Here is a 15976-nt window from a genome sequence, read left to right on the forward strand (position 1 = left end):
TCAATTTAAGATGTTATTGATGGGCAGTCGTATAGAAGTTCTTACAGAATATAAAACACTGTTGGATCTTTTCAATAAGCCAGATCTTTCCCCTAAAAGAGCTAGGTGGTATTTGATAATCAGGGATATTGATGCCAAGATTAGGTATATAAAGGGTAGACATAATGTTGTAGCGGATGCCCTTAGTATAAGTTTTTCTGATTCAGATGGTTAACATGTATGTTATGTATCTGGAGATTTCATAGAATGGGATATTAGCTTAGTAGAATCTAAACAGGATGAGGATGAGGTTTTGGCAGACGCAAAAGCATTTCATAGAGGGGGAATTAGTTAGGAAGGGTTACAAGTTGCCTTTTGCAGGTCTTGAATTAGAGGGTAATTTGTTAGTTAGGAAGATTAGATATAGACTGAGAAATAGTGAGGACAAAGGTGATATGACGCAAATAGTTGCTCCTAGGAGTTTAGTACCTATGGTTCTGGGTATTGTTCATTGTAGGTCTGGCAGTCCACAAATGGGTAATGAGAAGACGTATCAGAATATATGGGGGACAATTCTTTTGGAAGAATATTCTTGCAACAGTGGAAGACTTTGCGAGATGTTGTTCAGTTTGTTATGTGTGCAAGCCATTGAGGGTCGTTTCTTGTAAATTGGGTTCGTTTCCTATTCCCAGTAGATCATTCTCTATGGTCCATATGGACCTATTGTCCAATTTCTGTGAATCTAGTTATGGCTATAGGCACCTGTTGGTGGATATTGATGAATTGATTAGGTTTGTAGAGATTTTTCGTTTGTAGCATAAAACAGTGAAGGGGGTGGCAGTCGCATTCTTTAATGGATATATTTGTTGTTATGGGGTTCCTGAGGTGCTGATTACAGATAGTGGGAGAGAATTTGTGAACAAGACATTAGAGTGTCTTGCAGATGTAATGGGCATTTGGAAAGTCACTATTATTCCCTATAGACCAGAAGCTAATGGGCTATGTGAACTGGCATACAGGAAGGTAATTCAGGCTCTCAGAATTACTGTAGGGGGCAATGATCTGAATTGGGATAGATATATTCAACAGGTTCAGCATAGCATCAATTCTATGGTTAGTGATACCATTGGAATGTCTCCCAATGAAGAGCTGTTTGGCTACCAAGTGTGGGGCACATTTGATTTACTACCCATTCCATCAGGTGATGATACAGTTAAATCGCTGATCTCTACTGCTAAAGAGAGATATGCGAGTCTTGCTAAGAATCTTGAGTTGAAAACAGGAGCAATTCAAAGCCAGATAGAGTTAAAGTTGCTGTGGGAGATAGGGTTTTTGTGAAAATAAATGTTAGGAATCAGTTGAATTCTAAACTAGGTCATAAATAACTGAATGCTACAGCTGTTAGGGTCCAGGATAAGATTAAGAAGACTTTAACATGGCTTCCAAATTTAGGTTCTTTGACTTCTCAGGTTTCTTCTAGAAGGAGTAAGAGGGCTGTGCCATTGTTAATTAGAGCCATTATGGTCATAGGAAAGCTTGCTAGTATGACAATTACTAATCTGGTGAAAATTGAGCATGTATCAGCACAATTAGCCAGCCAAGGTAAAACTTTGATGACTTTACAAGAGAGAAATGAGAAATTATGAGAGGGTTTGAGACATTAAAGATGTCTTTAAATGGGTTATTGGTCACAGTTGATAGGATGGTCGAGACTTTAATGTTACGATAGTTTTGTCTTCTTGTCAAATTAAAATGTTGAATATTGAGAAAGAAGTGGAATCCGTATTATCAGAAATTCATATACAGGTTAAGGCAGTGGTTGCCTCTTCAAAGGGACGAATTTTTGGAGATATTTTACCTCTCATGTCTTTAGAATCGACCTTAGTGGATGCAGCATATCTGTATGGTTAACAGGTAATTTTTGCTGGGGAGAATTTGTATCATTATTATGGGATTTTAAAAGTGAAAGTGTCTGATAGGGGGTTGCTTGTGGAAATTCCAATTAGTAACTTGAAATCATTTCATAGTTAAATCATACAACCTTTTCCTAGTGGTTTTAATGGTTCAGTAATAGTATGGGATAGTGAAGAGACTGTACCTTTATGGGGACCAGTTTCAATCCTCGGCTGTTAACTATAAGTCAAGAGTGCAATTGCCTCTATTCCAACAACAAAAGGGAAGCCCTCTAGACCAGCAGTTGCTTGGTGGAACAAAACCTGCAGTAGTTTTAGTTCATGATAGATATATTTGTGACAGTTGTATCTTCACGCTCATAAACATTGACTGGTTGGGATGTGAGAAGATGTTAGTATATAATCAGACTCCTTCTGACTGTGACTTTCAAACATTCCAACATGAGTACAAGGTGGCTTCTACAAAGACTCTCACCGCAGTGTTCTGCAAGGGATGCGAGATGTCCATCCAGGGCCATAATTCATCGGATACATTTCTTCTGCAAGGATCTCGGCTCTTTGATGCGGTGTGTAGACTGGTCATACCAAAGTTTCGAGTCCTGGGCAAGAGTGTCTTCAACTCTACTACTCGTATCTTCATGTGGCATCTTAATAGGGAACATCAAGTTACTCCTGTGCCACCTATAAGGGGAGTGATCACCACAATTCCACCATTTCCTCCAATGCTTGAAGACAACCCTTTCCCCGTGCTGAATCAGTACCCTCTCATTGATACTTTATCGGTGATCGGGGCCTTTATCGTCATACTGTTCGTGAAGTGGGGTATTTTTTGTGTACAAAAACATTGTGTGAGTAAAACCTCACCTGATGATCAGCCTGCTAGGGGTGTGGCTGTCCATTTAGTGTGCAAATCTGGCAATTAATGATTGCTATCTCCCTAGTGATGGGGGCAGCACTTCTTTGTTGTGGCCGAACATCTGAAAAGCTCATGGGTCACAAGTATTTTATGAATTACAATACATAGTAGATTTTTTATTAATAAGTGTGGCTAAAGGCATTGGGAAGAACTTGAGAGAATGTTTAGCGGTTGTCCGGCATGCATCCTGATTAGAGAACCGTATACGTCAGACATTCTTGAGACGTGAGAACATCCCTGCCTAGCGACAAGACTTGGTGAGTGCGTTTGCCAGAGATGTCCAAGTTCCGGTTACTGCATTCGCACGTGTGTGTTTTTTTTGGGGGGAGGGTGGAATCCCAGGGTGTGAAGGGATTAGATATCAAACAAATTGTCATTCGAAGATCAACACTGAATATTAATAGAGGTCTTCGGTGAAGACTCTGTCATTAGAGACCTGTCGATTAAGAATTGGGAATATTGCTGTTTGGAGGTAGGAAACATTTTAGATTTCCCAAACTGTAGATTGTTCTTTTCATTTAACTTATATCTCACTGGAATTTGACTATTTTTACATTCCGTGTACTTTATAAATAACATGGGCGGAACTCCCATACCTTTAGTTTTATGCATTTGTTTAACAAGGGTTTTATTTGACTTCTTCAGATGTTTTGCTGAGGAAAAGGTTAAAATGTACTCATTGGCAATATGCCAGACTTTGACTTATTTTGACCTATTGCGGGAAAAGTATTTAGGGAGAATAATTAGTTGAATATGATGGACTGCAATATGCTTGAACATTTGGTGAACATTAGTATTCCATTTTATTTCATCTCTTGTTTCTTGCAATCCAGTTATGTTATATTTTCGTCAAATGAATTATTTTTGGTAACACTTGTTTTGCTGTGGACCTGAGACACACACACACACACACACACACACACACACACACACACACACACACACATACACATACACATACACATACACATACACACACATATATATATATATATATATATATATATATATATATATATATGTATATATATATATATATATATATATATATATATATATATATATATATATATATATTGTACATGTATATGTGTATGTTTTCAGAAACCTGAATATCATGAAGACTGTACTAATATTGCGAATAACAAGGCAAGAAATGCATAATATCAAATAAATAGATGAATAGAATTAACGGGGAGAATGAGTGTCTCCTGTATTTACCAACCTTGAGCAATAATAAACACTTAAAAGTATATTTGTATGATGCCAATATAGCGTGTCAGCAGGCCCATACCCAGAGTTTTTTTTAATGGAGGGGGTCGTTTTTCCCAAAACTGGACCTTTTCTTCTATATATGCATGTATAAGTATATAGAAGATGAAATATTTGAAAATGTTATTTTAGTTATATTAAGAAGAAAAACTGGGCATGCGGTCTATGCCCTTCTACCCGATTAGATATTATTCAAAGTACTGACTTTGGTTAACAGAATTTTACTTATATTGTTTAAAGTTTGCACTGAAATAAAAAAAATATATATTTTTTTTTCAGTTTTATTGATTGTTTCATTTACTATGTTAACAATAACAAATAACATGCATATTACTTTATTTATTGTTTTGTTATATACTTTGACTTGACAAAAGACAATAATTAATAAATATTCTAAAGAGCTTGTATGTGATGCAATAAAAAAAAATTGAAATAAAAAGGAAAAACTGCAATTACTATGTATAGTTATATATGAAAATTTTCAAACGCACACTACAAATGAAAATATAAAATGTATGCATACTTCAAATATTTGTACAAATAATAAACTACAAACACAAGTAATATATAGCAATGATGTTGGATGAAAGGAATGTCCTATCTTGGCCCTATGATTACATAGTTTCTTAATGAAAGACGAGTAACTAGCACGTTCTTTTATGCTCAAAAACAACGAAACACTAAGCTCATGTGAAAACAGATGTGAGCTCTAGTCGTCTTGGGTGAAGCTTAGAAAAAATATCCACAGCTTTATCCAAAGCAATCGGCATGTTGTAATTAGTGTGAATTAATGCCAGTGAGGATAGCCTCTCTTCTTTCATGTTGGCCCTCATAAAGGTATTGAGTCTCCTTAAAGTGCTAGCAGACCTCTCACTTTCGCATGATGTTACTGGCAGTGTGCATGCTATTTTAAGTAGGGTGTAAATATTAGGGAACATAGATGGGTCACACATCTTTATAGCCTTGGCACATGTCAGTGGGATAGAATCTTTTGGCAGTAACTTACACTTCAACTTCCACCTTTTCAGCTCCTGTGGGACTAGTTCTGGTGAAGGGAGATTATCCTTATAAAGTTCAGCAGCAGGCATTAGGTCGATATCTATGTCATCATTGCACTGGACAGAGGGTACAAGTCCAAAGAGATTTGATGCAGTCTGAGAGGGGTGGGGAGGGGGGAATCTCTCTTCTAATTCCATGATGATATGGTCAAGAAAAGGAATTGCTAAATTGCGCAAGTAATATTCTTTCACTGATGAAAAGTCAGCATTGGCACGGTACTGCTGTCTTCCTGCTGATCTTGGTTTGCTTGGAAAGACTTCAACTTTTGAAGCTATATTCACAGACGATGTGAAAATTTTGTCAGAAATTATTAGCAATGTTGTCTCGTAGGTGATGGTACAAAACCTTTACTTCATCAACCATGCTAAAGGCTTGTATAATATCCAGGGGCGCACTTTGTAACTTGATGGTCATGCCTTCAAGGTGAGAAAGCAGTTGGTAGGTCAAGATGAAACTTAAAATAAAATCAAAATTCTGTATGCAATGGAGGAGCCCAGAAGCTTCAACTCTGTTCTTGTTGTCCCACCCTGTTGTTACATTATTGGTGAAAATATCACTATGTAACTCATGAGCAATAACTTCAAGGGCTGTAATGATGTGCACAAAAGCTTTGTAAAAATGACCATATGCATTGTGCCTTGCTGCCCACAGAGTTCTGCAAACTTCAATGAGAGGTTTTTGTTTAAAAGGATTGCTTTCTTTTACCTCTATAACTTCTGTCAGAAATTTTTCTCATTTTGGGCTGTTAGTAAAAAAAGAGTACAATAAACTTTATTTTGTCCAGTGAGTTCCTTATTGCTGGAAGCTAATATAATTTGGCAATAACTAAGTTTAAACAGTGGCTGCTACAGTGGGTGAAGGCAGCTTTGGGGGCATCTTTTTTGATGAGTGCCTGCACTCCAACATTTTCACTACTCGTATTGCTGGCTCCATCACATCCTAGTCCTCTGCAGTCTTCTGCTGGTATGCTTGATTCTGCCAAAAACTGTCTTTATTTTTGTAGCAAGGTGGTGGCCTGTTATCCGGGGAAGCGAGCATATTTCCAACAACTCTTCTCTGATGTTGCATTTTCTATCAACAAAGCGAATGCACAGAGGCATCAACTCATTAGTGCGAGATGAAACTTCATCTGCCATAACTGAAAAGAATTTGGCTTCTCTTACCTCTTTAACAATTTCATTCTGGATTATGTGTGTAACGACCCGAGTGGGCCGTTATGCAGGTTCTTTAACATAATCAGGACGGGGCTGTCAAGACTGACGGCAGATGCAACAAACAAAGGAGGAGAAAACAACAAAACAATAAAGTAAGCAATATTAATTTATTAAGGCAAGTATTTACAAGTGAGTCAGGTCTGGTAAAAAGATAAAAACCATAAATACAAAAAAGCCAAAAGGCAGCACTAAAACAAAAATCAAGTTAAATAAACAATTAACTTCATAAACAAAAAGTAGCTTTAAAAAAAAAAAGCAAAATAAACAACAGCAGGCAGAAAAAATACCAAACATACATCCTCCATCGGGCACCAAGACAGCCCTCAGCTGCACAACAGGGACAAGAACCCACCAACCAGAATACCCCGATGGAGACGTCAGGACAGCCTCACGCTGTCATCAAAGATGAGCAGCTCGTGGTCACACGACTACTCATGGTCGCACTCCACCTCTACGTCGTGCTCCACTTTGTAGGCGTGCTTCAATTTGCTGCTCAAAAACTCGACCAACGTCAACTCCAAAAACTGCCTGCTGCTGCTGCCACTGCCGCTACTTTCGCTGCCCTACCAGACCCGACTGACGAAAGAAAAACGGCAGCTCACCGACGAGAACATCAAAACAAAAAAACTTGAAGGTAAGGAGGCAGCAATCCACAAAGGGAACGAGCGGGGAACCAGCAGTTCCCGCAAAACCATCACTTAACGTGACACCTCCCCACCTAAAAGAAAAAAAAAAATTATTTTTTTTTACACTACATGATCCCTCCAATGCCATGTGCCAGCCAAAAACAGAGCCGTCCTGTCACGGTCGCCATTGTAACGACCCGAGTGGGCCGTTATGCAGGTTCTTTAACATACTCAGGACGGGGCTGTCAAGACTGACGGCAGATGCAACAAACAAAGGAGGAGAAAACAACAAAAACAATAAAGTAAGCTTAATATTAATTTATTAAGGCAAGTATTTACAAGTGAGTCAGGTCTGGTAAAAAGATAAAAACCATAAATACAAAAAAAGCCAAAAGGCAGCACTAAACAAAATCAAGTTAAATAAACAATTAACTTCATAAACAAAAAGTAGCTTTAAAAAAAAAGGCAAAAATAAACAACAGCAGGCAGAAAAAAAATACCAAACATACGTCCTCCATCGGGGCACCAAGACAGCCCTCAGCTGCACAACAGGGACAAGAACCCACCAACCAGAATACCCCGATGGAGACGTCAGGACAGCCTCACGCTGTCATCAAAGATGAGCAGCTCGTGGTCACACTCCACCTCTACGTCGTGCTCCACTTCGTAGGTGTGCTCCAATTTGCTGCTCAAAAACTCGACCAACGTCGACTCCAAAAACTGCCTGCTGCTGCTGCCACTGCCGCTACTTTCGCTGCCCTACCAGACCCGACTGACGAAAGAAAAGCGGCAGCTCACCGACGAAAACATCAAAACAAAAAAAAACTTGAAGGTAAGGAGGCAGCAATCCACAAAAGGGAACGAGCGGGGAACCAGCAGTTCCTGCAAAACCATCACTTAACGTGACAATGTGTTTCCCGGTCACTTCATTTTGTACTCTTGGAGAGATGTAGGTGGCACTCAACATTTTGGGCTTTTCCAGGTGTTGTTTTAAGATGGTATCATGATTAGCAATCACATGCAGAAGTGTTCCACTGTCTGACATTTCATTATCACCCCTTAATCCAATGCACTGGCGTCCACAATCAAGTACTGTCTCTGCCACAGATTCAGAATGTGTCTCTTTTCTGCAATGTTTGCTGCTCTCTGTTTGTTTACTGTTGCTGTAATGGTAGATTCAGGATTCTCAAGGGATGATATAAAATTCTGAGCATCCTGAAGACCCTGATATGGTACGGTTTAGAGACATGTCTCACCGCTCTTGCCTCACTTGATAACGTTTGCCAGTTAAACTGTATTAAACTGAGGAGGAAAGTGCTATCATACCAAATTATTTGTCTTTATATGTTATATACGCAAAATTTTACAATATAACTAATAAACAGGGATAACGACTCGGCAACATCAAGTGCTGAACTCCCCTCAACCTCCTAGTCCCGTAGCATCCACGCTTTCATAGACTTTACAATTATTGTAATTTTTATGTAGGTATCATGGGGAAAAATAAATAATAAAACTCATATTAATTATTACTTTTTTATATTTTAATCGACATACAACATCTCTTTACAAAGTGTGGAATTTATTAACACTCGGATTCCACATTCCACACTTGATCAAGATGTGGAGCAGATTAGCCGTCTCTATGACGTAAATTTCACGTTTCGGCAGCCTTGCTGCAGTGTCGTCAAATTTCTCTGACCAGATTATCGTACCACAGCTTTAAAATAATCGTTTATCTACTAAAATCTACAAATATGTTGGCCTATGTCATATTCCTATTATCACTCTTGTATTTCCTACTATTAAAGAATAATGTTAATGTTTAATAAAAAAAATTATAAAAGAAGACTTGCCGAAAAAAACACACAAAAGATTGTTATTTATTGCTTTATAAGTACAGCTCAATGAAAAGGATAATCACAGAAAATATGGACTTCCAGAAATTTTTTTTTGGTGGGGGGGTGGCGGTCGTTCGACAGGCCTGATCAGGAAGTATCTGAATTAGACAGATATCTGCGTGTGTGAGCGAAAATCCCGATATCCTTCGTACTCAGGTGGATAACGTTATCTCGGTCCGATATTCCACTTACGGGTGCAAATCCTGTCCAGGTGCCAGAATTTTAGCATTTGGTTCTTCATTTGGACTTAGACTTAGCAGTGAGAAGCGTGTCATAAAAGGAAAAGAAATCTTGTATTTAAGAGGGTATTGTGGTTTTTACAATATATATATATATATATATATATATATATATATATATATATATATATCCATATATAATTAAATGTGTGTGTGTGTGTGTGTGTGTGTGTGTGTGTGTGTGTGTGTGTGTGTGTGCACGTTCGTGTGAGCAAAATCAATAAAACATTTTAGGATTAAATATGCAATGAACTTACAAAGAAATTCCCTTTGAATATACGCATGATGATTTCCTTTTTAGTTTCTGTAAAAGAAAACTATTGAGATGGCTATTTGTCTGTCAGTCGCCACTTTTTCTGCCCGACATCAGATGTGAAAAGCTACTGAGGCTATAGGGCTGCAAATTTGTGTGTTGATCATTCACCCTCCAATCATCAAACATACCAAATTGCAACCCTCTAATCTCAGTAGTTTTTATTTTATTCAAGGTTAAAGCTGGCCATAATAGTGAGCCTGTCCCCGCTATAGGTGCAAACAACACAGGCCACCACCGGGCCGTGGCTGAAAGTTTCATGAGCCGCGTCTAAGTTTCATGGGTCGTGGCTGAGAGTTTCATACAGTATTACATGGTGCACAGAAAACATGACTGAGCTGAAGAAACTTCCGCGAATTTTTTACTAGCTATATGTTTGAGTCGAACCCAAGCTCATAACCTTCATGTTAAATTTGGTTGTCCCACTTACTATTTTTGTATAAAGGTATTGATATTCTTTCTACAACATTTTCAAAATAAATGCCTCTGATTACCTAGGGAACAGATGTTAAGAACCAACTTCAAACACTCATTTTTTAAGATTGCTGCATTTCATAAAAAATCTCAGATTTTTATAGGAGAGTATTGAGTCAATTAATAAATGTGTGATCATCTTAAAAAAAAAAAAGAACGTGGTGTCTGAAACAAAAGTTATTTACCTTTTCGAGTTTTGTATCAAGATTAGCCTTTGGTCGCCCGAAAGTTTCATGTATTTTCATCCGTTCGACCACGATATCTTTTTCCCCTGATCTATTTTCATTCCCTTTGACGCGCTGCCTTTTGCGCTGTTCTATGAATATCAAGGTAAAGAATACACAGGCCATCTGCAAGGGAAATGGAAACATTCTACCCTTTTGCCTGTGAGACGATAGAGATGGCGTTCGAAGAAAATTCGACTAGTAATAGGCTATATTTTCTTGTCAGTGGGAAAATATTTGCTTCGTTTTCCTTTCAAAATTAGAAAACATTAGATCCAGCAGGATACTGACATGCGAATTTGAATACATTTCAGTTTGGGAAAGGTTTGCAGCCACTGAAAGAAGCACGTCTAACAGAAAATGTGTCCTGAAAGCGTCTGTATATATATATATATATATATATATATATATATATATATATATATATATATATATATATATATATATATATATATGTGTGTGTGTGTGTGTGTGTGAATGTGTGTGTGTATATGTACATATATATATATATATATATATATATATATATATATATATATATATATATATATATATATATATATGATTATTATCTTTTGTACGTGATTCATTTATCACACATTACCACAGGTGAAAAATAAGAGACGGGGTGTAGGTCCTGACCGATTTCGACTTTATTTCCAAGCCATTGACGAATGGAATCCTAATCACATTATAACGAGAAATGAATTCTTTATCCCCAGAAATAAATTTCTCTAATTCATCATGGGCCGGTCGGAGAATCGAACGCGGTCCCAGCAGAGTGCTACCGAGAATGATACCAAGCCGTACAATGAGGAACTGATGCTCGTCGGAAATCCATAGTTTTGGAGTTGAGGGGTTTCGAACCACAACAATAAATATGGATTTCCGACAAAAATCTCCATCAGATTCGTTGAAAACGCATGAAAATACGCCAGAAAAACTATCCCGCTGTCCAGTGTGGGTGTAAAACTCTTAATTCACGAAATCATAAACCATGGCTGTGTAACGACACTCGAACAATGTATACACTCTGCGTAGCAACACAACTCGTCAGTACGTCACTGCTTTAGTTCGCATTTTGCTCATGGCTTCGTAACATGTGCCCAGTGGAGTTTACAGGTTACAATTTTGCCGTATTAACCGTGGAGGTTGGGGGGTATGTCTTACCTTATAAGTCGTAATTTGATGAAGAGGTCTTTAAAAACAGGTAAAATTTTATAAGTTGCCGATATAAAATAATGCCACGTACTATATGGGTGCCTACCGGTTACAATTGTGCCGTATTAGCCAAGGAGGCGGGGGTTGGTGTTGCCTTATAAGTCGTAATTTGATGAAGAGCTCTTTTAAAAAATATAGGTTACAATTTCAAAACTCCGTGAGACTGCAAATACTCAATAAAATGTACACTTTTTGAATCGAGATTTCGAATGAATAGCCATTGATCGTAATGAAAACCACTACAAGTTGCCTCTATAATAGCCATACTTAAGACTAACGTTGATCTAAAAATTCAAATGAAAGCGCAATACATGCCTAATGACGTGCTTTAGATAATGCAGTATACAGTAAATAGCTAAGAAAGTCGTGTGATATAATATATTGCCAATAGTATCTAGTCATCAGAAATCATTCAAATTCACTGGGGGAATTCGATCGTCTGGGAGGGACTTCAAAAAACGCGCTTACTGGAAACAATTGCATTCACTGGATAATTTTAATTCGTTGGGCGGAACTTCAGCCAAACAGTCTGCAATGTACACGTAAAAACGCACGCACTGGAGCGATTTCAGAGGGGGATAAGATGAAGTTGAGACTTGAGAAGTTTGATTTTTACGGAAGAGTGAAAATTCAGGTTTTTAAAATAAATTCGTTATGTAAGTAAATTTTGGTTTGCAACTAGTGGTATTGGGGTTCAAAATGTTAGTTTTGAGAAGCTCTACACAACTCTATCGTATATTGGTCGCTTATAAACCATTACCGATTTTTCTATGAGATGTATATAGTAATTTCCAGCAAACTGTTCTGCAGGATCAGATACTACAAGTTCCTGTAAAAAGTTTTCAAGTGTGAATTTATTGCTTTTTTCTGCACCAATCCTTCATCAACAGCTTTTTTTTCACTCTTACGTTTTATTTTCCTTATCTTTTATAGCCAGAGGAATGGCTGTGCATACAGCCTCTTTGCTCACTTCACTGCTCATACTAATAATGTGTAGCAAGATCCAGTAATTGCGCATTTACCAGTAAAGCATCCCCTGGTGGGAGGAAGAGCCCCCTGAATGGTAGAAAAGCCTCATCTCTATAGAGCAATGGCAATCAGGATTTTCCCTCCTGTTGGGTCCCAGTAAAAATTAAGTAATAGCAAATACACTAAATGATAATATTCCACCCAATATGTATGGTGTGAAAGTGATAAAATGTCAGGGGGATTTGATTTTAAGGCCCCATATCTCTATCTATTGAAAAAAAAATAAGAAAAAGAATATATATCAAGTTTCAGGGATTTCACTGTGAGTGATAGAGGGTCAGATGAGAATAAATGTATGAAAGAAAGATGGATGGATAGTCACTTGGTGAAACAAAAGCAACTTGTTAATGTGCAAGAGTAGGAAGAACAAAGTTTTACTGAATTAGGTGAAAGGTGTAGAGGTGAATATGAAGGACGTTATAGAATCAGAGCTGGATGATAAAAGGATGGATTAGGTATGTGTTGACCACGGTTTGTAAAAATAAATATCCAGATTCTTACAAATCCTGGGAGAAAGGGGCCATAAGACTGGGTGAGGGGGGGATGGGGGTTGCACAGGCAGTGTCAGGGAGGACTATGATTACAAGTGAAAGATTTGAAATTAGTCAGTTTGAGAATAGTAAGGGCAACACTGATTGTGTCAAGAATAAAACTGAAAATAGTGTAAATGGTTCATGGCTGGGCAAAAATAAAAGAGAAATGAAACCTTTATGGGAAAGCCTGAATCATGATAGGATGGCTGTGATGGGTGGTTTGAATGCAAAGATAGATGGCACAGAAAGTGATGGTGTTTTCAGTGGGTATAGTTTCTGGAGAAAATGACGAAGGCGAGAGACTTCTGGAAGAGTTTGGAAAAAGATTTGATTGTTGAAAACAAAGCAGACTTCTTAAAAAATAATTTTTACAAGAATATTTTGGAAAGTAGATAATTATAGTGTATAGGAGGTTGCTAGGTTTTGGTACAGTTCAAAGTAAATGGAAAACAAGTCTAGTCATGTCAAGTTCAGAATGAAAAGAGCTGGAAGAACATCTGGCCATTGTTTTGATGAAACAAAACTGTAAATAACTATGAACTGGAGAGGATATGCCAACATTGAGATTACAAATATAATTAATAAGACATAAGTTGGATAGTGGAAAGAGTGAGATAAAAGAGAAGTAAGAATGTCATACAGGGAAAAACATGATGAAACTCGGTATGGGGTAAACAGGGTAGATATATAAGAAATATTTAAAAATCAATGGTTTGGTAATAAGGAAAGTAGGGAGTGTTTGTGATTTGTGCGTATGGTGGTTTATAGAATAAAAGAAAATGACAAATGGCTGGGTAAAGAAACAAAAGGTTTTGTGAAAGAAAAAAGATTTTTTGAGATGTACCTGTAGTACAGAAGAGAATATCAATTTTAACTTGCAAAAGAGTCGACATGGCAGTGAAGATAAAAGGAAGTCAAATAATTAGAAAAATTTTCAAAATGACTAAGAACTTCAAAAATATATATTCTTTTTAAATCTAAATAAATATAAAAGGGAATTTAACAAATGAATCTCAGCATAAAAGATAAAAAGAGAGGTACTGTCTAAAGAAAATTTAGCACTGAGTCAATGGGGTGCGTGTTTTTACTTTTTTTTTTTTTAAGATTACATGAAGAATCACTTCAGAGCTAGATGAAAGGGGTGAAACGTGACTGTAATATTAAGGCTTTTTGCATTGATGGGTGGCTAATATTATGTGGTGATAAAGTGATAGCATGACTATGGTTTTTAAGAAATATCAGGGTGAGGGAAAGGCACTCCGAGGAATGGATTGGGAGTGTAACTGTTCCTCTGAGTAAAGGTAACTGTTATAAATACGATTATTATAATTATAAGGGTATACTAGTAGGTAGTATACCAAGAAAGGTATACTTTAATTTGGAAAAAAAAGAAAACAGAAGGATTAACAAGGGAAAAAAATCCAGTCTTTAGACATGTTTTTATTATGGAACAGGTTTGTGGTAAGTTTCAAAGCAAAGAGGAAAAAGATACAAAAGGTATGAATTTCTGAAGAAAAAATTTCATGACTGGATAAATAAAAAGACAGTGGAAAATGCATAAAAAATATATGGTCTAACAGACCAATTAAGAGTTTTTATAACACACGTTTGACTAGGTGTGTAATAGTGAGTCTGTGCTGGTGAACTAACTGGTATTACTGCGGTGGCTGTCCCTTTTATCCAGGTATTACTGTGGTGAATGTCCCTTTTATCCAGGTATTACTGTGGCGACTGTCCCTTTTATACAGGTATTACTGTGGCGACTGTCCCTTTCATCCAAGTAATACTGTGGTGAATGTACCTTTTATCCAGGTATTACTATGGTGACTGTCCCTTTCATCCATGTTTTACTGTGGTGACTGTTCCTTTTATCCAGGCATTACTGTGGTGACTATCCCTTTTATCCAGGTATTATTGTGGTAACTGTCCCTTTTATCCAGGCATTACTGTGGTGACTGTCCCATTTATCCAGGTATTACTGTGGTGACTGTCCCATTTATCCAGGTATTACTGTGGTGACTGTCCCTTTTATCCAGGTATTACTGTGGTGACTGTCCCTTTTATACAGATATTACTGTGGTGACTGTCCCTTTTATCCAGGTGTTACTGTGGTGAATGTCCCTTTTATCCAGGTATTACTGTGGTGACTGACCCTTTTATCCAGGTATTACTGTGGTGAATGTCCTTTTTATCCAGGTATTACTGTGGTGACTGTCCCTTTTATACAGATATTACTGTGGCGACTGTCCCTTTTATACAGGTATTACTGTGGTGACTGTCCCTTTAATCCAAGTATTATTGTGGTGACTGTCCCTTTCATCCAAGTGTTACTGTGGTGACTGTCCCTTTTATCCAGGTATTACTATGGTGGCTGTCCCTTTTATCCAGATATTAATGTGGTGACTGTCCCTTTTATACAGGTATTATTGTGGTGACTGTCGCTTTTATCCCGTTATTACTGCAGTGACTGACCCTTTCATCCAGGTATTGCTGTGGTGACTGTCCCTTTCATCTAGGTATTACTATGGTGGCTGTCCCTTTTATCCAGGTATTACTGTGGTGACTGTCCCTTTTATCCAGGAATTACTGCAGTGACTGACCCTTTTATCCAGGTATTACTGCAGTGACTGACCCTTTTATCCAGGTATTACTGTGGTGACTGACCCTCTTATCCAGCTATTACTGCAGTGACTGACCCTTTTATCCAGGTATTGCCGTGGTGACTATCCCTTTTACCCAGGAATTACTGTGGTGACTGTCCCTTTTATCCAGGTATTACTGTGGTGACTGTCCCTTTTATCCAGGTATTACTTGGTGACTGTCCCTTTTATACAGTTATTACTGTGGTGACTGTCCCTTTTATACAGGCATTACTGTGGTGACTGTCCCTTTTATACAGGTATTATTGTGGTGACTGTCCCTTTTATACAGGTATTACTGTGGTGACTGTCCCTTTTATCCAGGTATTACTGTGGTGACTGTCCCTTTCATCCAGGTATTACTATGGTGGATGTCCCTTTTATCCAGGTATTACTGTGGTGACTGTCCCTTTTATACAGGTAT

General features: G+C 37.7%; 1 protein-coding gene across 1 annotated transcript; it reads right to left on the reverse strand.

Moving 5' to 3' along the window:
• Positions 1–4766: 4766 nt before the first annotated feature.
• On the reverse strand, positions 4767–5276 carry LOC136828982 (52 kDa repressor of the inhibitor of the protein kinase-like). The gene has a single exon (XM_067087380.1). The coding sequence runs from the start codon at positions 5274–5276 to the stop codon at positions 4767–4769; it is 510 nt and encodes a 169-aa protein (XP_066943481.1).
• Between the last annotated feature and the right edge of the window lie 10700 nt (positions 5277–15976).

This window comes from Macrobrachium rosenbergii, chromosome 43 (genome assembly GCF_040412425.1).
Source record: "Macrobrachium rosenbergii isolate ZJJX-2024 chromosome 43, ASM4041242v1, whole genome shotgun sequence".
Lineage (NCBI taxonomy): Eukaryota > Metazoa > Arthropoda > Malacostraca > Decapoda > Palaemonidae > Macrobrachium > Macrobrachium rosenbergii.